At 41.7% G+C, this 27,568-nt stretch overlaps 1 protein-coding gene across 1 annotated transcript; it reads right to left on the bottom strand.

Moving 5' to 3' along the window:
- Positions 1-578: 578 nt before the first annotated feature.
- On the bottom strand, positions 579-26,310 carry foxo1a (forkhead box O1 a). The gene is made up of 3 exons (XM_003450147.5): positions 25,301-26,310; positions 5,110-5,301; positions 579-4,744 (listed from the first exon to the last, which is right to left on the bottom strand). The coding sequence occupies exons 1-3, from the start codon at positions 25,934-25,936 to the stop codon at positions 3,557-3,559; spliced, it is 2,016 nt and encodes a 671-aa protein (XP_003450195.1). The 5' UTR covers positions 25,937-26,310; the 3' UTR covers positions 579-3,556.
- Between the last annotated feature and the right edge of the window lie 1,258 nt (positions 26,311-27,568).

The raw sequence follows: 27,568 nt of genomic DNA, 5'->3' as shown, positions 1-27,568 counted from the left end.
ATAAGTATGGCTTGTTTGCAAGGGTTGCAAGGAGAAAGCTTTAGGTTTGCAACTTTGCATCTGAACAAACCACAAAACTTCTGGAACAATGTCCTTTGAACAGACCAGACCAAAGCAGAGATGTGTGGCCATAACGCACAGTACCACGTTATCAGAACTTATACCAACTTTTAAGCACGGTAGTGGATGGGGTGACAATTTGGTCAACCTAGTGAACCTAGGCATGCTGCAGTCATCGAGTCGACCATGAAATACACTGTTTAAGTATTCTAGAGTCAAATGTAAGGCCATCCCTCTAACATCTAAAGCTTGGCCGAAATTGGGTCAGACCTCAACCCGACTGAAGCGCTGCATCCTCAGGAGAGCTGTGCATAAACAAATGCCTGCAAACCTCAATGAACTGAAGTAATGTTGTGAAGAAGAGCGGTCCAAAATTCCCCGACAGCGATGCGAGAAACCGATAAAGCGTCTAAAAGCGTCTGAATAATGGGGTGTGCTTTGTTTTTCACAGGAGTCGCATGAAGACTCTTTCTTACATGAACGTATATTGATGAATGACAAATATGACACATCCTTTACACATAAGTACATTTATTTAGGTTTTAATACATTAATATTGAACATGTTACATATTTGTATTGATTGCATATCACACAGCACAATTCCAATTTATTCCTGTATACCTGCTCAAGGTAAATGTAACAGATTTTCATTTAAAATATGTAATAGGAACTCTTCCTCTTGTTACGAGGAGCCCTTAGTTATTAAATATACAAGTGAAAGTGCAATATCTGAATTGGTCCAGGATCTGCATTTTGAGCAGGACTTCTCTAATGAATAAATATTGTGTGTTTCATTTTAAAAATGCGATAAATCTTTGACATTTTTTTTTTCATTAATTTGCTTTTTGATGCCGTTTTCTAAAAACTGTAGCTGAATACAATAAAAACAACATTGTCAGTTTACAAAAGCTTAGCATGTCAATCACTGCATTTTCTATTTTCTAAATAAACTTCATTTTTTTCCCCATAGAACTATCTGAAACATAGAGTCTTGACAACACCATAACATCTCACAGCACTATGTTACAATAAAATATCTCTGTTAAAAGTTCAAAGAAAAGGGAAATAGAACAATAGCAACATAAAATTAAAGAATACAATGCATAGATTAAATCATTTAAAAATGTAAAGATATAATTTACTTAGTACAACTCTTTAACTTTTAGAGTGAACCTATGTGGATTCATTACAGTTTATCCTGACTTGAGTGACCGGCACAAATATATAGATGTTTATAGATATATATATAGTTCTGAACATATAACATGATACAAATGCTAAATATATCACTTTGACTTCAAAGGCAAATTTGGCTATAGTACATTATGGCATGTTTGGATAAGAAAAGGCAACACCTGGCAATAAAGCCCCAAAGCAGCTTTTATATTGGCTCCTCTGCCTTTTGAAATGTTAAGCATTTAATTTGACTCTACATAAACTTGCTTACTCCCTGGCTTAAACAAAAGAAAAGAAAAAAAATCTACGTCACTGGAGTCAGATCGTTTGCTGGTCTGGAGTTTGCAGGTTTTCATTTCAACCAAAGAAAACTCAAAACTAATTCAAGAACCTTCACTTGTGGCTGAAGGTAAATTCATTAGCGACACAGGATCGCCTGCTGCTGTGTGCGGTTTCTCCATCATAACATCAAGACTAATGTAAATAGGTGAGTTTCACTTTTTGCCTTTGTCTCTCTGCCACCTAACCATCAATTTCATGAGAACCAATCATGTTTACAGATATAATCTTGAGTATTACTTTTGATTCTGTTTAATAAAAGTCACTGACAGGCTGAAAAGTTTGTCGCTAGAACAGCAACGACTGGGAAACGACCGTTTGAAAATGCGAATATACAAGCTGAGATAAAGAATCAGACACGTAACACTTAGTGGCAGTTTGCTGGGAAAACGAACAATAATTTAAAACAGACCTGTTACGGAAATGATAATTTGCGCTATCAAGTCACATGATACCATAATATCAAATGTTTAGAAGGACACGATGATATGTAGAGGTAGGAGGGGCAGTGAAAGCAGTAAGGCTGTTCCTACTGACAGCATGAGAGGGCTCTTTTGGATGCTGTGCTATCTAAATCAGTCACAGTAACCTTTTAAGACACAGAAGAAAATACAAAAAGTTCTGAAACTGAGCAGGGCACAGGCTGGTTACTGGCGGCGTCTTCTGCAGGTGTTATGCAGCCTTGGTGTGAAAACAACAGTAGCGCTGAGAATATCTTTTATCCAAACTGTCTTGACCTCTCAACATTCACAGCGCCAAAAAGTGTTCAGGAAACCATAACAATAACAATTTACAGTCACTTATTTCTTCCTGACTTCTAAAGAAAAGTCAAAGTAGGAAACTGACAAGAAAGAGTTCACTGTTCTTCAAGACTGCTGGATTTGAGTATCGTATGGACCGTAGACATTTACAATATAAAACCCTTCAAGCCTGCAGTCTACATCTACTTTGTTAGGCACAATAAATAGGCCCCTGTGGTATTAAGGTTCAGAGTGACGAATGACCCAGAACAATTCTCATGTCTGAGTGCAGGTTATGCACCAGCATAAATCTCTATTAACCACAAATAATTTATGCTGAATCTAGTAAACATCTAACTGCATCATTTTTAATAGACATTCTTAATGTATTTACAAGAAATCAAAACGTGTGTTTTCATTTTACAGCCCGATTGATCTCAAGCGCAGATCTGTCCACTTAGCACGGTTGAAAAGAATCTGATCCAGTTTTCTCTGTGGGCTCATTTCTGCTGCCTCCATTTTTGCTTCCATTCTGTAAACACTATTTACAATTGTGAAAAATACATGACAAGAAATGATTTCACAAACTGTATGATTACAATATGTACATTCAAGAAGTAAGTTATTATGTAACATCACTCAAGGATCCGTTGAGAAAGATCTCTCTCTTTTTTTCCTTTTTTTAAATCATGTCTGTCAACATAACCCATTCGCCAGATTACCTTCTTCAATTTCTCCACAGCAGTAATCGATCACCATTACAAAAATCTTGATTGATGTGACACAGTAAACAGCTTGGTGTGAGTTTAAGTTCTTAAACAGACTGCTCTGCTGCTGCTTCTGCAGATGATCATGATGAGATGGTACTGTAGTTGGCAGTATTGTCTGCAAAGATTACAACTACTGTATAGTAAACCAGAGACGTGTGTTTCAGTTTGGCTCATATGTTAAGGCAAAACGTTTGGCACTTAGTTTGTACTGACTTATTTCAGAAAATAATCCTGACGTCACCTTCAAGAACTCTGGTGGTCATTTGTCCTCAGCAGATCAGGACCGATCTGCTGCAGTGATCTGAGAAGTATTTTTTGAAACAGAAATGATGGTGGAACAGTGACTGCAGGTTATGTCCAGATGAGGAATGTATCTTCAGATACATTTTTAGTCCGATGTCAGTTCTGATTGTGACGATGTCAGCAACGAGAGTTTAAGTAGAAAGAACTTTTTTGTGAATCACAGTCTCTAACCTGATACCCAGCTATGCGTGGTGGTCTTCACCCCATGTGGGAAACCTTGTTGGGCCACCACTGGCTCAAAGTTGAAGTCCAATGAGTCCCCGTCCATTAGAGTGTCATGGAGGACTGTCTCCATGTCAAACTCAAACTTCTCAATGGACATGTCATCCAGGTCACTGGGCAGTTTTTCTGGATGCGAGGGTGCTGACAATCCTGGTCGACCATATCCGTTGGTGTTAAGAGGACAGAAGCCGCCGGGCATGCCTCCCCCGCCGAGGTGGGCAGAGAGGCCATAAGGCATCTGCATCTGGGTTTTCGCTGTCGGTAAACGTGCGGCGCCCCCGCTGTAGTTCAAGGACATGAGCAAACGGCCATTCATAGCCGATGATGTGGCTGAGGCTGGGCTGTGCACGTTGTGGGGATGACTGTGAGGGAGACCATGTGGATGACTGCTTCCTCCTCCCATGAGTTTGGCCGCATGCTGGCTGCTGTTGTATGGTGGCAGCATACAGCCTCCGCTGGACTGAGACACAACAGTGTCCACTGATGGCATTAGCTCTCCGTGCTGGTCTGTATCTGATGTCAACAGTTCCTTCAGAAGCCCTGCGGTGCTGCAGTACTGGCTCATACTGGGCCCGAAGCTGGATTTATTCTCTGACAGTGTCTGCAGTGGCATGGATGACAGGCTGTTCATTCCTGCTTGGCCATACACACACTTGTGGTATTCCTGCTGAGACTGGGAAGCCATGCTGGGCGAGCTGTAAGAGGGGTACCCAGGGCTCGGCTGCATCATGGGAGAAGGGGAGGACTGGGAGGAGCCAGGGGTTGTTGCCCCTCCTCCAACCTGAGAGTTATTTGGAGAGAGCAAGTTTAGGTTGTCCAGGAGGTTCTCCATGACATTCTCAGAACTGTGTCCCAGAGAGCCTGTCATCTCTGTGAGACTGGGCAGCGTGCCTGTCATCTTGGCCCCGGGGGCTCCGGGGTAGCCCATATGCACGTCTGCCTCTCCAAGGTCATCCTCAGGCACAAAGGGCGAGAGGCGGCCGCTAAGAGTGCTGGCGTTGGAGCTGGTCCGAGGCCTGAAGCTGTTCCATGCATCGTAGTCATCATTGCTGTGGGAGTTGGGGCTGCCAGGCCACTTGGAGTAGGAGCCTGGGCTGTCTGCACCTCCATCAGGGCCGCCCTGCAGGGACAGCTGAGGGGAGACAAGAAGACTGTCAGTGAACCAGTAATATTATGCATGCCAGAGACGTCAGTTTAAGTTTGTAATTGAGGCAGAAACCATTGAAAATTAAACACAGGGCTGACTATGACTAAGCTTTTCTTCCACTGTCCATATATTGTAATGATAAGAACACAGTTAAAGACAGGAAGAATGTGACTTTACTTTTCAATCAATAGCATTTTTTTTTTCTTGTTAATCTGCTTCAATTAACCTTTATTTGAACTATGGCAGATTATCTCAAGGTACTGTACACATTGCATACACAGTGAGTAAACAAGTATTGAAAAAAATACTATCTCGGTATGTAAATCAATAAAGAATTCTTTCTGAGTTACCTTTTTCTTTGCTGCTCTTCCTCTGCTCTTGGTGAACTTGCTGTTGTTGTCCATGGAAGCTGCCCTGCGTCGCGGGGACTTGCCGCTCTTCCCGCCCTCCGGGTTTAGCATCCACCATGAGCTCTTGCCCGTCCCCTCATTCTGCACTCGAACAAAGCGGCTGTGGAGGGACAGGTTGTGTCTAATGGAGTTCTGGAACAGAGGGAGAAAGAGAAAGAAAAAAGCTGGGTGAGGAGCGGACAAACAGAGAGTTTTAAGTATGCCCTTTTCCGACAACACCTCAGATCTGATTCATCACACAAGTGCAAATCCATCTGTACAGGTGGTCCTTTGTAAAAACACGCTCAGCTTTACAGCCGACTTACGAGGAGAAAGCCGAGATTTTAATGTCACTCAACAATCTAATGCTGCTCGCTATTCAAAAAACACATGTGCACAAACAAACAGACAATAGATGTCAGTAAGTTTACTCCATGAGCAATATCCTGAACAGAGCAGGGATTAAACTGCAGACACTCTTTTCTCCAAATTCACTGTAGGTGTGGGCTTTCCCTCACAAAAACAGAAGGGCCTATTGTAAAACGCTATTATACCACATTCCTCCTAACTATGTGTCTTGTTTAAACCAGTTCAAAATCAAAGGGAGGAAATAGACTAATCTTTCCTCCTTACAGACACACTTATGGTGCGCTCTAACGTTGCTTAGTGACACCACCAGTGGAAAAACTAATTTTTGTGCAGGAAGCTAGTGAAGCATTGTTAAAACAGAGCAAACAAAAGAGCGAGAATATTGAACAAATGTCTGCTAAGCACAGCGCAGAGAGTAAGACAGCACGTTGGCCCTGCTTTATTGGAACTGCACTGGGACGCTTGGCTCTTCAACATCGCAGAGTTAATTTGCTGTTCAGCCCGTAATGATTTTAAAACTCTACATCAGCCTAAACTGTCATTGAAGTGACCATTTAACCTCAGATGATAATTTATAGTCTCTAGGCCCTGCATCATTTTCTGTCCAGGTCTTAACATGAAGTAATGAGCCTTGTCCAGACATTACTGTGCATGCGTAAAGCTTGTTGTTTTGGAAGAAAAGCTAAAGCTCCCGGCACACACACACACACACACACACACACACACACACACACACACACACGGCTTAGCATGCATGATGTCTAACGTCATCAAGGCTGTTCCTGCTGTGAGTCACCGCTTCACATCTGGTTCACAGTCTGCCCTCTGCTCTGCCTTCACCTCCGCTTCTCCTCATTTCTACCATCCCTTTGGAGTCTGGACACTAAAATCTACACCCAGTATAATCTATTCCACAGTTTTCATTGCTAGTGACTTTTATTTTTTTAAACTAAGACATACAAGACTTTCTCAGCATTAAAACTTATCTGTTGGAAAAATACTGAAAAAGTGCACATGTGATTTCATAGCATTTTCGTTTACAATGATATGAAACCACCAAACAAACGACTCATACTGTTGCTTTTCTTTAATTAAAGGCAAACTGCAGATCTACACTACAGATCTGACGGGTAACCCTTGGAGGAACTCGGGGTCTAAATTAAGTTCTGGCTAATAATTTAAAAGTATTCCAGTTATTAAAGATCTCGGGTGATGACTGCAGGTCTAAAGATTGATACATTCTAGAGAATTTGCAGTATTTTAGGCAGTCAACCTCAGTCTTCTTATTGTCAGTCTACACAGTCATTTTGCTTATTTTAGCTTTATCATTTCATGCATTTTCATCTGCTTTGCTACTATTGCTGGTTTCTTTCAGCATACTATCACTATCAATGATCCCTGTTGCAAAGCAGCATGTAGTACCTGCTTACTATTGTTTCACTGGTACCTGACCTTTGCTTTCTATAGCCTCAGCATCACCTGTTGGATTGCAATTGAGCATAGTCACGTGTAAAAATGATAAGTGTAAGCATGTGACACTTTTTCAAGTGTCAGCCGGCTAATTTGACCAATTTTCATGTATATTTAGACAGTGCAGGAAACACACAATAGTGTTTATCTGTTGTTAAAAGTTCAAAGACTAAAGGTTTGTGGTCATTTTGGCAAAAGCTGAGATGCTTGCAAGAAACAAACTGAAACAAAAAGAATGATCAAACGCTGAGATGGTAATACGGGTCAACCTCTGAAGCCCAGACTGAGTTCATCCTCATGAAATTGCAAAGTCACAATTTGATTATTTTCTCAAACCGTTAGAGCCATAAAATACATTATTCACAGGACAAGTATGATTCCCCCATCACAGCTGGACTCGCTTCATTATGAAGTGATTCTTTTTTAAATAACATAAATGTTGCTGGATATGTTAATTGGAAAACAGCCAATTTCAGAAAAAACACGCCATATTTTATTTCCCTGTCCTTTATTTTCCTTCAACATCTTCTGTTCCGTGTCGTACTTTTCCCTCTTTCCCCTCCTCACTGGAGGACTTGAGCCTCTAGGGCACATGAGGGCCTGCATGAACACTGGTGCTTCACAAATGAATGTAATTACCTCTGAATCAAATGACCCAACTGCTTCAGCCAATAGTTGTGGTTTAGTTTGCATGATCTGAGGTACGTGACAGCCCTTCTGTGATTATCCAAGTAAATGCTTTTCTCCCCCTCCTCCCCCTCCTGCACATCGGTAGCAATGACAAAACGCAAGGAGTGAAGTCTGGTCATGAGCCTCTCTTTCCCATGACTGCGACGAGTGCTGCTGATTTCAGCTCTGCTGGGACAAGGAATGAACGCAATGTGCGCATAGACGCCGGGATGTCCTGTTGCAGCCCTATATCATCCCGGTGACAGAAAGTAGAAAGTCACAGCTAAAGTCTCTTACTTTAGTGACCCAGGTTTCTGCTTTGTCAAATGTCACGGTTAGAACGCAGGGTGTAATAATCCAAAACATTTTAAAACCCACTTTAAAAATATTGATGCAAGGCAGGGAGTACCAGCAAAGGGTCATAAAAGCTGCTCTGATGGGAAATGCCAGAACTCGGCAGAACTTGGTGTGCCGTGTGGGGAGTGTGGCTGAGTGTGTCTGGTGGGGCCAGTGGAAAAGCCTCGTCTCCCACTGTGTTTGTGTGTGTGCGCGAGCGTGTGTGCGAGAGAGTGCCAGCTCATGTTTTTAGTGGAATGGCAGTAGGACAAACAGCAGCACAGTATGGTTTTGATTTTGTAGCTCACTCCGCTGCAACCAGTGATATATTGGTTTGAAAACACACGCTATTGGGAACAAACAGACACGCACACAGTGATCCACTAAGACAGAAATGCAGATGTACAAATGGAAATCCCTTTGCTCTCATAATTATGAAGCCTTTCTTCTTTAAGACCAGGCAAGTATTATTTCTTTCCTGTTAATATCTTTTTAATTAAAAGTATGCGGGTTTTTTTAGGTGTGTGTGTGTGTCTGTGTGTGTAGGGGGGGGGTGTGTGTGGCTGTAGGGTCCTCTGACTGAATGCGACACTGGTTTATCTCTGGCTGCAGTACACAGGAATCTAAACATTCCAGCTAATCACTGTGTGCAAAGTTCAATTGTAATCACAGCCAACTTGTTAGTATCTCTTAGGAAACAGTAAAGGCAGGATTCCCAGCCAGGCAGCCATCACAATCAACATTCCTCAGCAAGGTTACAAAACCCATAATTTCACAGAAGTGAACTCTTGATTACTGTCGCTGGAGGACGGTCCTATCTTATGTTGCATGAAAATTTGACAATAACACTTTGCCATTTAAAAGCAGAACATTCCATTTCTTGCCACACACACAAAAAACCCACCATTTGCACAATGCTAACACATTAACATGTGCTTGAAATTAATATACAGTTAATGAGAGCGGAAATCTTCCTTGCAGTGAGTAATCATAATAAATGTTGATTAAAATACACATGCGCGCACAGACTGTAGCCTTCTCTCTGTTGTTCCCGAGCTCGCCGTGAGGAGCACCACCTCCATTCATGGTCAACACAGCACAGCCGTACTGGCAAAACACAAGGAAGTGACCACATGAAAGAGGACTGTGACAGGAAGCAGAGCTGACTTCCTGTCTCACAGGAAACATGGCGGTCAGTAAGCAGAGAAAAAGGCATGGAATGCGAAGTCGTGAGCCAAGTGGACACCGCAAAAATCGCCTCCCCAAAACCCGCTGCCAAAAGAGTTTATGTTTGACAACAGGCGATAATCCCTGATATCTGATGTCACACCACAGCCATTAAATGAAAGCAAAGTTCACGTTGTCGTGTGACTGCTGAAACTGAATTACATGACTGAATACGTCACGACTCGGCAAGAGGCTGCAGCGTGGCTGTCTGGGCGGTTTGAGACCAGGAGAATGTGTTTTGAATGTAGGCTGTTGAGAAATGCAGAAAGAGGAGCTGTGTGACAGAGTGGGCTTGGATCAGTAAAGAACACACTGTGCTGATTTAAAAACTCCTTCACTGGCAGCACTACTGAAAGGCCACACTGTTCGGTACATCACCCTCTCTTTGCTTCTGTCCTCAATGTCCTCTTCCTCTCGCCTTGTCTGCTCTTTCCTACTCCTTTCATCTCTTATTTTCCAATATTCTCTCCCCTCTTTATCTTGTTTCCATTCATCTGCTCTTTTGTTCCCTACCTTTCCTATTCTCAGCCTGCTTGCTTACTTTTACCTCTCCTTCCACTTGCAAACTGCAGCCAAGTACCTGCAAAAATCTAGACACCGTGCCACACAGGTGTTTCAGATTGACCAAGGTGCTGGAAGCTCTCCGAGTTGTTCAAATGTCAACTTGTCTAATGAAAAAATCCCCAGAAGAGCGCAACACCACCTACATGCAGTGCTGCTTTGAATAATGTAAACCCGCAAGTGAAACCTCAACTGCAAAGGCCATATAGCTACACGTATAAAGTGCAACATTGCTCCCACCTCACTGACTGAAAGCGTGCAGCATCTATGATCTCACACGCCAGCAGCTATAGCTTCACACACATTTACCAGAGATACGGAACACATGAAAGTGAAAATGTGGTTTCCATGCACTATTTCCACTGAACTCATTAGAGAAACGGTGCTGTCCTTACCGTGCATATTCACCTTTTGTTACGCAATTTTCAGCCTTAAGAGGAGCTCTTCACTGTAACTAGCTATTGTATGTGTAATGTCTGCACCTGTGCGTGAGACGACAACCTATAGAGTATGCGCACACCAAGATAAGTAGCCCTAAAAGCTGCAGCTGGGTCACGTCTGGAGCCTTGTGCTGAGTCTGGCAAAGGGCGAGAAATATGGTTAAGACAGAAAATGTGTAAACCAGCTATTAGCCTAACACCAGCTTAGCATGTCTGCCCGCTTAACAACAGGATGGGGTTGAGAACACAGCTCTAGGTGAGGCGATGGTTCAACAAACCGAATGAACTCTCGCTTGCTGCGATGAAGTCATCTAAATATATACTTGCGATAACTTTCTCCACTCTGTGTCAGACACACTCTTTCATCCAGAGTCTGACTCAACTGTTTTGTTTGTTTGTTTGTTTGTTTTGTTTCTGGGTTTTCTTGTTTTGGTTTTGTCTTTGGATGGGTGGGGTGGCATCTAATACCTGGGGAGATTTCTACTCTAGTTGTAACTGATCAGTGATTCCTTATGTGCATATAAAAGCCACATCCCCTACAAAAGGCTTTTCCAAAAGTATCTCAGATATTGTCACAAATTTCCAAACAATGCAAGGATTTTACATCTTCACAATCACTTTTTTTAACTGTTAAAATATCAGAAAATACATTACTAAGGTTAGATTTGATCCCACCTTGTGTTAGGCAATTAAATGATCTTGATAATTATCATTGGAAAATACTTTTAAGTATTTAAAAACTGGGGTGCTATAGCTCACCTGGCTGAGCAGGAGGCCTGTGAACTATTCATTCAATTGTATCTAAAAAATCAAACCGATAAATGCTCGTTTTGGGTTGCTCAACCTTATCCCCGCAGCCAGAGTAGAGCATGGAGACGGAACAAAATGAAAATGGAGAGTCAGACATCAGTATCTGTGGTAAAGAGTGGTCCCGCAGCATCTGGAAATGGTTTCGATTTCTAAAACTATAAACACTAGAGCAATATCTGCCGCAAGATAATGGCAACTTTTTCCCACCATTCCAAAGGGGGATGTTACCATCCCATGAGTACAAGAAAGAAAACCTGCAGTCCCCAAAATGACCCACTTAGCAGCATCGACTGCCTGTGTCTTTCTTTTCAGCCACGTCTCTCCTAAGAATTGGGCTCATAGCTCATTATCTATGTCTTTGCATATTATCAAGACATTTAGCTGTATGTAATACTTTCTAGTTGTTTTGGTGCTCTGTTGAGGTGTTGAATAGTTTACATTGGATTCATTTAGGATTTAGTTCTAAACCAAGTCAGCTATTACCCCTTGAACCTAAAAATTTAGAGGCTCCTTCTTAAGTCTTCTCGTTTTAGGTCTAACAAACATAATGAATGAGTTTCATTACAGCTATTACATGCATATTAAGATAATTCTTTACATCGAAATGATAAAAATGTGATAATATTTTTGCCCAAATTGTCAAGCTACTTACAATGAATTTGTTTGTCTCTGTCTTACACACATATGCAACAATAAACCAATACAAATTCACATTGCCACATTCGCAGAGCAATCTGACCAGACCGTGATGACTTCATGTATTTGCAGTTTGATATGTTATCTTCAGCACCAATATTGAATTGACCAGTGATAATCACTGACCTATTTACTAAAGTCAATAAAGCGATGATTATAAAAGGCGGTGGAAATAAAAAGCAGGGCACAGGAAATGTAAAGCCTTAGACCTGCGTTCATTATTTATAGCATCTTTTAAAAAAAACATATTCTAAGGAAAAGGAAATGGTTGTTGTCATTTATTTTGCATAGCAGCAAGTGGCACGGCACAACACCTTAGGTCAAACTGGCTAAGGAAAGCACAAACGTGTTACTGTTGGTAGCGATATAAAAGGAAATCTATCTTGCCACAATTCAGTTAAAAAAAAAGAGAGTCTCAGATTAAAAATGGAAATTGACCCTAGGATAAGGTTCTAACTAGAAATAGCTTATTTTTTGCCCTCTCCCAACATCCTACCCCCTTCCTAGTCTTCTATTCCTCCCTTGTCCTTTTCACTTGCTCCCCAGGGACATCATGCATGCACGCTACTTGCCACAGCTGATCGCAGACTCGTGTTGCAGCAAGAACAGTCCCTTCCTCACCCGTTGACGTCAACTTTCAATAAATCAATTTGGCAAAGAGAGCTGAGTGAGAAGGCCAATAGACAGAGCACTCAGTGTGCAGCTCCTCAAATTCACTTTAGAGTTCTATGAGTCCAAGTAGCACTCTATGTCTTCCAGGAAAGTACCTCTTCAAAATGGTCATTGTCAGATGCTGACTTATATGTACATCGTAAAGTGGAGAAGGAAAGGCAGAAAACGCGAGTCACGCAGGAGAAAATCTGTCTGCAAATGTATTTACTGACGGCCTTTTGGCAGGATCGCCTTTACTCAATCCTCTGCGAGCAATCTTAATGCAACCACCCCCCTTCGCCCAGACACACACACACACACTGATACACACACACATACACAGAGCTTGGAAGCCTGAGTGGATGGTGATTGGTTAAGTTGAAGATAGATCGATCTCAGACGCTGCTGACAAATGATAAATAGTCTGTGAGTGGTTTTGTGCATACGGGCAGACACAGCCAAGCTACTGACACTCGAGGATCTTTCATCACTGTCTGATAGTGTGAGACAAGTGGCAAGTGAGATGAGTGGCAGAGTGGCTATTAGTGAACTTCCTGCTGCATTGTGTCCGCACAGGAAGCGCTGGCCAGTCCTGATACTGATTCTTCTGGTTTATATGCAAAACACTGCAAAATGAGACCCTGGTAGGTACAAAAGCAAGGGACCAGCTGGAGAAAACAGTGGGTTCAAGAGCCACAACTTCCTAATCAAAACTCTCCCATCTGACTCCACAAAACAAGAGGAAAAAGGAAAGAGTGGGGCCTTATCCAGGTAGGCTTTTCCAACAGGATCACAATGGTGGATAAAACTCTTATTGCACATTTAAGAAGCAGTTCCCCACTTAGGATTTGCTCTCATTATGGAGCCAAACACACATAGCTTGGTGAGAGAATAACATATCATCTATCATTTCCTCTACTTTCAACAGGCCTCATATTTGGACAAATTACTCCAAAGAAAACTTGGCCGAATATGCGAGTGAGTGACCAAACTTTAAACTATATACTCAAACAATCGAACGAGCATGCATTCTCAATTCCATTATTTCAAAGGATGCAGAAACCCAACATAAATCTTGGCAGCAACACTTGATGGGGGTCTAAGTGAATGATTAACATGACATTTATGGGCATAAGACACTTTGAAAATAATGACGCAGCAAAAAGAGCAATCACAGCTTTGTGTTTACATGTTGTGCTCTCGCTTGTGCTCGTTAATTTCTTGACTCAGACTTGTGCAGCATGCTGCTCATGTGTATAGACAGGGATCAGGTTGTGCTGGCTAAGCTTGCAATGCTAAAATATGTGCATGTGTTGCTATGTGCAACACAATGCGAGTCTGTAAATGCACAGAGCAGTGTCTGTGGAGCGAGGATATTTTTTGCCTCTGATCGGCACAACTACTGGGCTGGGCTGCTGCCTGCTCTGCCTGGATAAAGATGCAGTGTGTGGACCACTGCTGGGTGCCTGTTTGGTGGCCTGCCTCCATGGGCCTGGCCCACCGCTGGATTGACAGGGAGTGGGGGAAGTGTTTTGGGGGTTATATTTATATGCTTCTTACCCCAGTTCAAACTAGCAAACACAGGGATATCCCAAAGCTATTTTATGGCTTCCAGTGGAAAATCTCTATTCAGTGACATAGTTGAGAGGATTTCTCATCACCACAGGTCTCCTTAGTGCTGCATAATCAGACTGTAAAGCACTAATACATGTGTATTTCTAAGATGTCTTTAAGAAAATGACTGCATACAAATACATTGGACTGGAGTCTCCGCTCAGAAGATTTAGCAATATGTGGAAGAAGAAAAAACAAAAGAGCTACATCTGCTAAAATTCAAACATCAGCAGAAAATCTGAGAAAAAAAAATGACCGCCCACACTGTCTGAACACTGTCTCTTCTCAAAAGTAACCTTCTGAAGCAGCAGGGAGATTCCTGTTACGCACTAAAAATGTCACCAAAATTAAAGGACATCACTTGGAGGTTAACACTTCAAGAGTGCAAAATAGAGCATAATGCCAGCACTGTTACTTTAGTGGGAAATCACTGCTACTATCTTAGGCTGAAACTAAAGTCACAGTAGCGGTCTTTTTAACTTTTTCTTAGATCTCTTTCCATCGTTGAGAAAATGTAGTTGGTGTACCGAACACTTAACTGGCTACAGTTCGTTAACATGTTTTTAACTGATCACAGTTTAACGGTGAAACATGCAGGTCCTGATAGCGTTTCTTGTTTTAGCTTTGTACGCAAAATCTAAAAAAAACAATATGCACATCAATCAGACTCTGTACATCTGTAATGCACTTACATGTTTTCTAGTTCTAAAATTGGCATGATTCATGAGTGACTGTTTTCAGAGAAAGGAAATTGCTAAAGAAACCTTAAAAGATGCACTGGAACAGTTATTCTTTTTGTCACAAAGTGGGTTTTAATGGACTCACTTTAAAAAGGAAATAACAATGACACATACGAAAAAAATATATAAAAACACAGACTATGCAAATGGAGCAGGAATGCAAAAACTGTAAAAATGCAAACAAGGATTTTAAGAAGACACCAAAGCAGCCACATATTTTCATGGTTATCTTAAAAATTATTTCTATGTTTTCTGAAAATTAAACCAGAGAGACCACTAAAAGACATACACCGTGTACTTTTAATATCAGCATCTTCTTATGCTATATAAAAGTACTGTGAAGACAGCAGAGGTAACCACAGATAGAGACCGCAAAAAGTTAAAGAACGAGAGTTTGTGAAGGGCTCTGTTTTCTCATGAGGTATAAAGTGAAACTAGACTGATATGGTACAGCGAGAGATGGCAAGTATGACATTAAGCCAGCCTAGACTGGACTCAGTCATGGCGATCATTATAAAGCTGGCATCGGTACAGGTCAGGGCAAGTCTCATTTCAACATTTATACTGTGTCTATTATTATATTAAGTCTAAACCACAACAAACCACAACATTTAAGTATTTGAAAAGAACATGTAAAAAGTTTGTGTCGAAGGATAATCAGCAATAACACTGACTCACTTCCAAGCTCTGAGCAGTGCGGAAGAAAGGAGAAAAATGAAGGAAACGCTGGAAGAGGAAGAAGCCACTGAATCTGGCGTCATTCTCAGTGTTGCTTCCTCTCCTGATGACATCACTATCCGTGTTGCATACCTTGTAGTGCTTTCAAACCACCCACTTCCTGTCAGTCTGAGGCTGAAGTTTGCACCTCTTAAAAAGGAAGGTTAGCAGAGATAAGAGTTTCTAGAAAAAAACATTATTTTGCCATAGTTACGGCAGCCAGCTGACATAAATATCTACTATAGCTGCCTTTTATTACATTAAGTTTGTGCAACAATACATTAATCACTTTTTCTGAGAGTCTAATGTTTGCACAAAGCAGATTGTGCAATTCAGACTTTTTAGAGTGATGGGGAAATTAATAACTGCCTAAGACATGTATGCCAAACAATTAGTATTAAAGCGTCAATATTAGTACAGCGCAAAATATCACAAAAGCAGCTCGATGGTGAAAGACGACAAAGAAAGGATTCTCTCTTTTGATTCATAGAGTACTGTAACATTTCCCACCGTTTTCCCAATGGCACCCTCTTTAAAACAACACAAACGCTTCTGAATTGCTAACAAATGCCGGTGTTGTAAACAGACCATTTCCTTTTCAATGAAATCTTGCTTGTCAATCACATCAGCCACAGTATGAATGAATCACTGAGAGCAGAATGTGTCGACATGTCATTACACATCAAATTGGCCCGACTTACACAGCAAAATTTCCCAGAATCCAACACAGGAACCTTGAAAGCTGAGCCGCACTAGAAAGCAGAGACGTTACCCACAGACTGCACGAAATATTCACCTCCACCAAAAAAAGCAAAAAAACACTGTTTATTTTGAACAGACGTACGGCGCACTATTTATACAGGCAGTTTCAGAAGAAACGCATTTTGCACCTCTCGCATACGCCAACAATGACAAACTGATATCCTTCTTTGGTAGGGTTTGGTTGGTACATTTCAAGTTTTAATCCAGTTCCAGTTAAGGTCAAGTAACCACTGCCCTACCCACTGCACCCATAAGCACTTGATCAGACAAGTGCCTTTCTATACAAAACAGACAAAAGTGCAGCAATGTTGCAACACCAATGCAAATCTAAAAGGAACACTCCCAAAGGGCAGTTCAGTTATAGGTTTGTGCACTTTGGCCTTGAAATAACTTATGTTCCTATGACAAAAGAAGCGGGAAATCTGCCTTCAGATGTACAGTCATAACAACACTTCTGATTTTAGTGTAGATTTTAATTTCCACCCATGTCAGCCAGCTATACAGCTCCAACGAGTGTTCATGTATGTGACAGAGAGCCAAAATGGATGTGTGATGGTGTGATAATACCAGTCCAGCCTGACAGGCACCGTGCATAATCGCTTCAGGGCAGGAATTGCACAACAATGTGGGTCTGGGTAATGCCTGTGGTTTGGGGCCCTCAGCAGTGAGCCTTCCCATTAAAGTGTTGCTCTGTTCACTCCTTGTGTGTCTGTAGCTAGTTCACACTCATATATAAGCTATGAGAAACTGACGGGACACCAAATTTGCAAGTGTGAAGAAGCACCGCGGGTTTTCACTTCTTATTTCTACAGTGAAATTTTTTTAATCCATACCACAGTTCCTCTTCTCACACCATAAAACAATGCTGAGGTCTTAATGGTAACCCCACAGAGGATTTTTTTCATTTTTCCTGACTGGTGAGAAGTTGTGAAAAGAAGAGGGGAAAAAAAGAAAAGCAAAAAAGATCACGTGGTTTTGTCTTGCTACTACCAAACCCATAATCTTAAAAACAAAACATTCTGACTCATCCTAAATGACTGTTTACCTGACAACGGCACTGGACGTCAACTTCATATTTTCAACTCTAGCGTAAAGCAACCTGCGTGGGCGCCACTCCTCTGTAAGGCTGAATGAAGCTCTAGTATTTACTGGTATCTTTTGTATATCACTTCTACTTACTCACAGTTACTGGACGCTACAATCACAGAGTGATCTCTCTCCTGAATGATCTGGTCCTCAGCCAGAAAAAGAACTGACAAACAAAACTCTGGCAGGAGTGCCGCGGAGCTCTGTCATGCCAGTGTCTGAGGCGGTGGAAACAGCCGTGTACACATTTGACATGATTTGTTTGAAATCACGAAATGAAAGGGGCACTTTATGGGGTTTTCCAGTTTCCCTTCCAGCAAGATAAAGGCTCTGTAAGTGACTTAGCAATAAGTTACCAGTTGTGGTCCTGGCTACGTCACTAAGTGAGGAAAAAAAAAAATCATTTCTAACCGGTGTAGGTGTAGGTTCACATTCAAAAGTTGCACTTACTGTCATAAAATGAATTGAGGAAGGATTCTTTTTTCTCAGGTTTCTCAGTAAAATTTCTCATTATAGGCTCATTCCTGGCTGCATAGTTTTTGCCAGACCATCTGGAACATCTTGCCAACCCCAAGCACTTAAAAATGTTGCTTTTTTTTCTGCTTCACAGAAAAAAGCAAGACTTCTTTGCATATGTTAGATAGGTTTTTTGTATTTTGCTCTTTCATTTCAGAATGGAGAAATGCTATACTGTGATCTGGCAGCTGAAGAAGTGAAGAAAATCTCAAATCTTTTCTTTGAGTGAGAGCTGCAAACTATAAAGCCTGTTGGACTGAGGCAGACAGACGTGAATGCAGAGAGAAGCTCCACGTGGGATCAATTGTTGATACTCATGTGAGGTTAAAGGGATGTGACGCGATAGCTACAGAATGACTTAACTCCTAAATAAAAACACATGTGCTCCACATGCAGATTTAAACATCCAAAAATCATTTGACAGCAACGTTGCACCACATTGCTTGTTACTTCAGTCTGGTGACCCCTCAATATCACAAAGTGTCTCTTAGTAACAATAAAAGACAACAGAGGGTAATGCTAATGCCGGGTCTCAGAAGTAAACAAATATGGAGCAGGGCAGAAGGAAAACATGACATTGTGAAACAATGTGTGGAGCTACTAGTTTCACACTGTTGCTCAATCAAGTTTGAGAGGATGAGCACAGTTACATCACATCGTGTGCATCACGCTGCTATACTACGCACAGCCAAAACCACCTAACAAGTGGATCTACTTACGTCAACCGAAAAGGACAAACATTTGCTGCCTCTTTGAAATGCAATAAATGTCATTCTTTTTCAGGATTAGATATTCTAAACAGTCTTCGGTTTCACCAGTGTCACCTTTGAGTCTTGGAGGACAATATGAATTGACAAAATGGTCAATTAAAGGGTCCAATGACTGATATGTTAACTGATAACAGCTATAATAATTACTGCAGTCCTAGGCAGAGAAGATTAAAGACTAACAGGTAGCAATCATCAATACTCACAGCTACTTTCTAACACCCCTGGTGCGCCAGCTATGGTGATTCACAACTTCAAAGCACTAAGCGATACAAAAAGTGAAGGGGAGAGGCGGTCGTAAGTGGATACTGGATTAAAATCAGCTGGGGAGAAAAGGAAAGGCAGAGTATCACGCCACAATAAAAAAGATATAAAAGCCTGCGCTGGAATGTTCCCTGTGTCAGCCTGTCTGTCTGCCATCATGTCTGCGCATCTGCCAGCAGCAGGGCTTTAATTATGAGGCCCAGGTTATGCGCGCACACACAGTAGACTAACGTCCCACATATCTCTAACACAGTGCCTCACAGTTCCGCTGACTAACCAGTGGCACCAGACTTTGGCCTGCGGCTCCCTGATTCCAGTAAATGTCTTGTTATGCAACTCCTAACAAGTATCACCCAGACTGAACTTAGAGCATTCTGGGTCCTCTGCTGTGTTTTCTCTCCCTTTTCTTAATTTTTCCCTGAAGACAGTAAGCAGTTAGCTCCTTGGGGGTTTGCCATGGCAGGGCTCGGGTAGTGGGGTGGGAGATGGAGGTTAGTAACCCTTCAAAACACCAAGTGTGGCCCGCTTTGTGCTGAGGCAGAAAACCAGGAATGGAGAGGCAGGCGGCGCAGTCAGGAAATGGGGAGGAGGGTGAGGAGAGCTCCTTCAGCTCTATGCCTGAGAAACACAGCTGCCCCTCATGTCTTGGGGCAATGCCAAGGTTGGACTCCCTGATTGCCTCAGGGGGGTGAGAAGTGTGTGTGTGTGTGTGCATGTGTGTTTGTTTCCAACCAGCAAACACAGGAGGACTGCTGTTTTATCCAGCTATCTGTCCTACTAATACACATTCAGACCCAGAGAAACAAACCGCCTGTGACTGGTGATAAAGCACCACCAGCTTTCTGCTCACTCAGCTAGAATACCTAAATTCTCAGCTTCTCCCTTTCTTTGAGCCACACTCCTGGTAAATCCATTTTAGATAGCAAGCAGCAATCTGATTCACCTCTGCATCATGTGCAAAAGTTAAGACCATTAAAAAAGGGTGCAATGTGACTCTAAATCCTGTTACTGATCAATTAAACTTAAAGGCATTGTATACTGCAAACCAAAAGACATTTCTGAGACCAGTAATCCGTTTCTTTTAAGAACCCAGCTTTGGGTTAAACCATTTCTAGCAATGAGCTGGAGCTCATATTATACTGGAATAAAACACACTCACACACACTAGCAATTTGAGTGCAGAGCAGTTTTTACTACAGTCATATCATGACTGCTGAAACAGAAGATAATATCAGATTTCATTCATATGATTATATCTCATATATTCTACATCACACTGTAGTTCAAGCTCCAGTAATTTTAACTGAAAGGCTCCATAATATACTTGATCTGTTCAGCTGCTTTCAACAGCATTATGTTTCATTTACGTATTCTACTTATGAGATTAAACTAGTAATTTAAAGATTAGCCCATACGAGTTTGCAAAGGTATCAGATAATAACTGGAATTAAAAGAACTGCACCTGTACAAAGCAAAAACACACCAAGAAGTAGAGCTTTCCAAGAGAATTCTTGGATCCTTTTGATATCGTTGTTTATGTCAACAATTTAAAAGAAGTATAGAGAACCAGGTGTCACTGTTAATGGTTCCATGTGTTCCTGAGAGTTTATGGAGGGTTTCTTTTTTGTCTTGATATTTTTGAGGTTCATTTTGCTACAGAATAAGTTTCTCTGATGGTAAAAGCAAAAGTGACAATGTTTATTTTGTCAAACTGGGCTATTTGAAGTTTCACGATCTACGTTATTCTTTATTCTAAACAGGTCCATGGGATCCATGACTCTTGATTACCTAACTACTACACAACCTATGTGATGCTAACCTTGTTTACTGTAAGACGGTAAGAGGGATTGGAGTCAACAGGTGCATTTACATGGTAATGACCCTCGTGTCGCTCGCTGTACAATCTGCTCGGACCTACGTGTTTGTCTGCTTCGCCACAGTTTGCTTTGAGACCCGTGGGAGTGTTTACCAGCGTAGGCTGAGGAATTTCAGGTCAAGAGAGCATCGAGCACAGAGAACACCCATGGCCAAATTGATCTGGTAACTGACATCAAAGCGTACCTGAGCATCCAGCTCCATCAGTGAAAAGCAAATATTTATCCTGCAGTGACGTACTTATAGTAGAGAAATACACAAAAGAACAGACTTTTGGCTTAAATGCAAGTGTCTGCGTACATAATGTATATAATATTGCCTACCTAATGCATGCATATGTTTGTGTGCGTGCAGCAATATGAAATCCTGGTTGTAATGCTTATAGTGACTTAAGGAGTGTGATTTTTTTAAGTTAGGCAGTCTGCTGGAGAACTGGACATATTAGGAAAAAAATAAGCAGTTCTGCTGAGAGGTTTGGTGATGCATCATTTGTGCCATCTGTTCGTCTTCCTGTTGGATGGCATCCTGTGCCAGGGCCAGTGTCCAGTCCACTCTGAGAGCTTCTCCAAGCTGGTCCCACCTGGCACAACTGTCCTCAAAATTCACACTGTCACAGACGGCCTGAGAAGTGTGGAGGCTGTCATGACTCAGTTCAGACACGACCAACTGTGTAGGATCAGCAGCGCTGAGAATCAAGCTCAGCCTCAAACAATTAAGAGTAGATAGCTCTAAGCATAGACTAATGAAAACTTCACGTGCTTCAACCAGTTTACTTTAGGGGAACCAGGTCACCTGAAAGATCAGCAACATTGAGGAATAATCTTTAACAGGTTCTGAGACACTGATCCAAAGGTAAATTACAACTAATATTTTAAGGTGTTGAGCAGTCACCGCATCCTGGAAACAAAGAACTCGGGTTTTGCTTTCGTCGTTGAAATCTATCTACGTCAGAGGCCATGAAAAAGCTTAGTCCATGACTTAGTCAACCAGTGCCTCAACCCACAAGCCGCAGAATATGTTCTTATTCTGAGTGTTTTAATATTATCATGAAACCTCAAAGGATAAAAATCAGAAGTTATTTGGCGGCGCTGTAGTCATCAGACTAACTGGTTGATCGATACGCTCTCATCCAATATAGCCTCTCATTGTTTCGACAATTGCTGGTGTCATTCTCCAAGGATACAAGTGCTACATCAATAGCCATTCAGGATTAATCTATTCTTTTTGGTAGGGGGTGGAACAGGAACAGACTACCTGAGAGAAACAGAATGGTCTGAACACACCTAACTCTAACTTAATCGAGATGGCCACGTCTACCTTACAAATGTTAACATTTATTGGACAGTAACTCAGCACCAAATTATAGCCACGTTTTGTTCAAATGAATGGCCACAAGTTGTGTGGAGACTCTGGAAATAGCTTGCATTTCACAGCTCAACGACTAATGAGGCATATTACCCAAAGCGGTATCTTAAAAGTTCTGCCTCAAGATTTTATGCAAACTTTCGTGCTTAACACTTAAGTGTTAACATGTGAGAACATCAGTGTTTGGTCTCTCGTGTAGTCAGAAAAGAAAAAATGCAATTTAGCACCACTGACACGAGGCCGATTAGAGCTATTCCCTAATAGCTTTTGTGCTGATATAGCTCTATTGTCAAAACTCATAATTATAGACAGGTGCGCTGGTTGACTCAAGCTTTTTATGGTTATTTATAATTCTTTAAAACCAATGGGCAGATTTGTTTTCCCCCGTGATGAATCAGTTGTTTAAAGACTAGGCACAGTTTCAGCTGACAAAGTTGTTCTCTGATTAACTACAGTCCAATATTTGGCTTGAGCGCTTTTGTTTGTATGTCTACAGTCCTTCTGGAATGAAATCTGCCACACAATTTACATATTTTCATACTTCCAACAGGTCATTTCACCCATTGGCAGATAATTCATAGCAGGACTGAAGATCACAAAGCCTGGTCTCAGAAAAAAGACATTTTGCACATTTTAAAAGGGAACAGTGATAATAAATACCGATTAACTGGATTAAAAGATGATTCTCTGTAAAAAATAATAATAAAAAATAAACAAAAAACCCCCCAAAATGCATGACTCTCAGACGCTATATTTAAACATCATCATCTCTGGCACAGATACTTTCTCTCTATCCCACCTTATGAGTGTGGTTGCTTTGGAGAGACAATGTGTGATGGCCCCCCTGTGTGGAAGTGAGAGGAGAGCTTTATGAATAACTCCCCTCGCAGCCATGAATGGCACTTTGCTTTCCCACAGTATTACTCAGTTTACACCCCCACCATGGCAGGATAAGCCGTGAGCCCAAGCGGTGCCTGAGCCGCCAGTCACACGCAAAAATGTCACACGCTAAATGGAAGCAATAAAAGTGAGAAACTTGATTTTTTTTTTTGTTTAGTTTTATTAATGAAGTCACAAGGACGTATTAAGACTGTGTCACTGCGACTCTGCTTCAGTCTCTAACACTCAGTCACTTGTCATATCCAGTCTCTGCTACGTAACTTCTTAATTACACTACATTCCAGTGCTTTGCTCTAAGAAAAAGGGTGTGTTTTATGGTCACTGGAGTACTAGTACTGATGATGATGCACACATAACCAAGTAACCAGTCTGCTCATCCAGTTTTAAAAAAAAATGCGTTTATTGATAATTTGCAACCTGAGACTTAACATGACTAACACCATGTGGGTGTTTCTGCTTCGAGGTTTCAGCTTACCACACACTGCCTACAGATTCTTGACTTGATTATTTCTTTTAATTTCCATAAAAATGCAGCATTTGGATTTTTGTTTTACAAACAAACTACAAAGTATTACGGATGACTAGCATCCCTTGCTCACTGGGAAAACATGCTTAAAAGCATGGTAAATACGGAGGAGATTTTTCCTCAAGCAACCTCTTTCACAAACACACCGACACATTGCACTCAAAAGTTTCATTTGTTGTCTCACTTGTTAACAGGCCGATAAAAAACACACATTTTATGTTAAAAGCACCTTGCCTACAAATCACAACAAAGCCAGAGAGCAGCACAAAGCTGGAACCTTTTAGAGTATGAAGGCATACAAAGAAGAAGTGAAGGGGAAAAATGGCTTCTGGGACAATATCACCACCCTAGCAACACATCTGTCCAGTGCCTCCTTTGTTTACTGGGGGATATTTCACTACACTGAAGGGGTTTTTCCACTCTCATTTAATTTGTCTTCACAGGACTACACTTGACAGCCTAACATGAGTTTGTGTCCTTTCTGCAAACACTCAAGTCAGATGAATGGATGAATACGCGGAAGGCAGTGTATTGTGGCAGTTTTTGGCAAAAGTATGCGGGTCGCGTGTGAATGATTAATTAGGGAAAAATATCTGTCTACAAGTCCGATTCAGTGCAAACTAAAGAAAAAAAAAAGAAATTCTCTCTAGCCTTCGTGACTGATCTGAATGTGTCATCTCTCAGCACATGACTCAAACATGGGATCCTGCTGACACGGGAACACAAAAAACAAAAGCTTTAAATTTCATCGGCAGCCCAGACAGCCTACAACACTACAACAGAGGGAAGCCATAATAAATCTCTCACTGTGTGGCTACAGGCTCAATATGATTTCCTGCTGTGAGAGTAGACTGTCATTAATTTATTGTCAGACACCAATGAAACTATGTGTCTCCAAAGAGAGGTTTACGCCCTTCAATAGTGTTCAGTGGGAGGGCCTGTCACACCACATCAGAAATTTTAAGTCCCCTCTTGCGTAATGTTTGGGACAGTTCCTAGGACACATGAATGCTGGTATCGCCTTACAACACAGATGTATAAATAAAGCTTCATTCGTGCTCACGCACTCTGATATGGAAAACTGTGATTTAGCCTTAAAAAAAAAAGAAAACTGAAAGAGTAGATCTTTCTAAATGATTTTAAGTCACAACTCAAAACATTTTCTGAGGGAAGCATTAATTTGGGGACGAGAAACATTCAGTTTAGTTAGGATATTCATATAAATCATCAAGTCCGATTACTGCCTAAAGTTATGGTGACATAAAACGGTCGTTAAGTTGATGGATAACAATGGAAGGGAACGTGATCATGAATGGGACTAAGTGGTTAACAACTTAGCAGCTACGCAACTCTTTGTGCATGCTTTTTGTCAATCCCGGGGAAAAGTATGCATAGGGAGCAAATCATGTATTAACGTAAGTCTCTGCAGATGATGATAACCCTCGAAATGATGATGGATGATAAAAATAAACAACCCTGACCAAATGCATTACACAGTCACAATAAACCGACTATTGAACACCACAGACAAGCCAGAAATCCCTGGAGGGGTATTACAGTGATACCACAGGAGATAAAAACATAGCATAAAGCACAATGAAGCCCCTGTGAACCCACTGTTAAGTACCCACAGACACACCAAAACTCCCCACTGAATAACTTTTTTATTTTTCCTTTTATACAAGAAGTACCACAAGCAAGTGCTTTATCAGGCGCCGTGGCCATCCATGAACACACACACACCCGCACACATACAAACTCACAGTTAAGAATAAGAAAATAAGTAGCTACCTTCCATCCTGCAGAGCTGTTGCTGTCTCCTTTGTCCTTGAAATAAGGCACACTCTTCACCATCCAGTCATAAATCTGAGAGAGAGTTAGTCGGTTCTCGGGAGAACTTTCGATAGCTTTGGTTATGAGGTCTGCATATGACATATTCCCCCATGCGTTTCGCCGGGAGGAGCTGCTCTTCCTCTGGGCAGCGGCAGCAGCGGCGGCCGCGGCCGCTGAGGACGACGAGCCGACCGGGGTGGAGAGCAGAGGCACCTGCTGCTGCTGCTGCTGCTGCTGATGCGGGAGTTGCGGGTTCGGGTGCTGCTGCTGCTGCGGATGCTGCTGATGTTGCTGCTGCTGCTGTGGAGGTTGCTGGTGGACGCAGTTCTCCTGACACTGGAAATCAGTGCACAGGATGATGGGTTTCTGCTCTGTGAAGTCCTCGGTCTCCTCCAGCAGGCTCAGGTTGTTGATGAACTCGGTGTTGTTGGCGGGTTCCTGCTTGACAGATGGGACCGGTGAAGAGGTGTTGGAGTCGCCCGGGTTGATAAACTCCGGCCGAGGCAATGGCCAAGTGCACGACCGGGGCCGCGACAGCGGTTCAAAATCCGGGTCGATTTCCACCAGGTGTGGCTGCTGAGGCGCTTCCGCCATGGTCGAAAGGTGAGTGAGAAAAGTGTTACAATGTCATGTAATTGTGACAAACCTTCGCTCCTCAAAAGCAGCAACTTCGCCTCGGAGACGTGAGCGAACGCAAGATAAAACTGACCGGGAAAAGAGTGCTCCGCTTGGGCGCAGGAAACAACACTGAAAGTTACATCCCAAGTCGATAAAAAATTAAAAAACAAATTTAAAAAATCAGCTGATTAAAAGAATGATTCTAAAACGTCTTTCAAGTAAAGTAAAGTCGAGTACGCGGTCACAGTGCGTTGACCCGCTGGTTTGTTTTTGTCCAGTCCTACAGACGTTCCGTCTGCTCCTCGTACAGCCTGTTGACTCTGTGTTGTACATACAGCTTGTGAGGACTTACTGGAAGTATCATTTGTCAGCTGACACCGCCCACATTTGACTGACAGCCAAAAAGCACCAATAAACTGCATCGAAAGACTCAATGAAAAAAGTAAACCTGTGGAGAGCAAATGTGGAAGATTTCCCTGTTTACTTTTTTTTTAAAATTTAAACGCAATTTCTACAGAAAAATTATATCCATTGCTTTTTCCCAAATATCCTGTATTTAGGTCAAAACTTAGCAACCCTAAAACATTCATTATTTATGATTAAATAAGAGCAGTGTTAACTAAATATTCTGTTAGTATTGAAAGCAGACTACAGACTCTGTAAGAGTAATTGTAGCGTGTGTACTAAGATACAGACAGGATCTACACTGGCGCATCATCAGAACGTCTTTATAACCTGGGGTCATTTTTGGTTCACACTAAAACTGGGCGATGCCAATTTTTAAGCACTGAACTGGAAATAACGCGCTCTGCGGGCTTTGTGGCTCGGGAAACGTGATAGAGAAATGAATGGATTCCACCGGGCATCCACAAGTTTTAGATCCAAAAGTCACACAGTGAGTCAGGAAGCAGACCTCAAAAATCCACGAGGACGGTCACATTAGTTGAACATCAATGAGAATCCGTGGGTAGATTTTAAATGTGCTGTGTGTGCAAGCTGTGAGAACAAGGAGCAGGGGAATTACTTACCTGATGCATATTCGTATTTTGGCACATGTCGCAGCTACTTTTAGTTTCGTGTACTTTAAATTCAATATGTGCATATGTTTATAGTACTAGCATATAAATAGTATATAAATGGCTGCACTGATGGCTAAAAACAGGGCTATTTTTATTGCCTGTCGGCTGCAGGCGGTACTTTTGTTTGCTCAAGCTCGTCCCAAACTTTACTATTAACCTAAAAAAAAGATTGCATAATTCATTTGATACTTATGCCTCCCTGGATGATCTGGTAATAAGCTAGATTTGTCACAGAATCTGCGCCGTGTACACATTTTATAGTTTTAATTATCATTTTATGAGCAAAAACGCTAATAAAAGTAAGGTCTTTATAAAATGTTCACAAATAGTAAAAAGGAAAATACAAACTTGGGGAAGGGTTAAAAAAAATGAAGTAAATGGACTCGTTCCTCTCATGATCTGTAGCTCTACCGCTTTGCGACTGTTTACTGGAGCAGAAGCTGTCTGGTGTCTTAAGCCAACTGTGGAGTAGGGGGACACCTTGTGGTCTTCATCGGGTATTACAATCACACGGGGCATTATTGGCATA

This window comes from Oreochromis niloticus, linkage group LG14 (genome assembly GCF_001858045.2).
Source record: "Oreochromis niloticus isolate F11D_XX linkage group LG14, O_niloticus_UMD_NMBU, whole genome shotgun sequence".
Lineage (NCBI taxonomy): Eukaryota > Metazoa > Chordata > Actinopteri > Cichliformes > Cichlidae > Oreochromis > Oreochromis niloticus.
The sequence above is the reverse complement of the archived record's forward strand: the minus strand, read 5'-3'. Positions and strand labels throughout refer to the sequence as shown.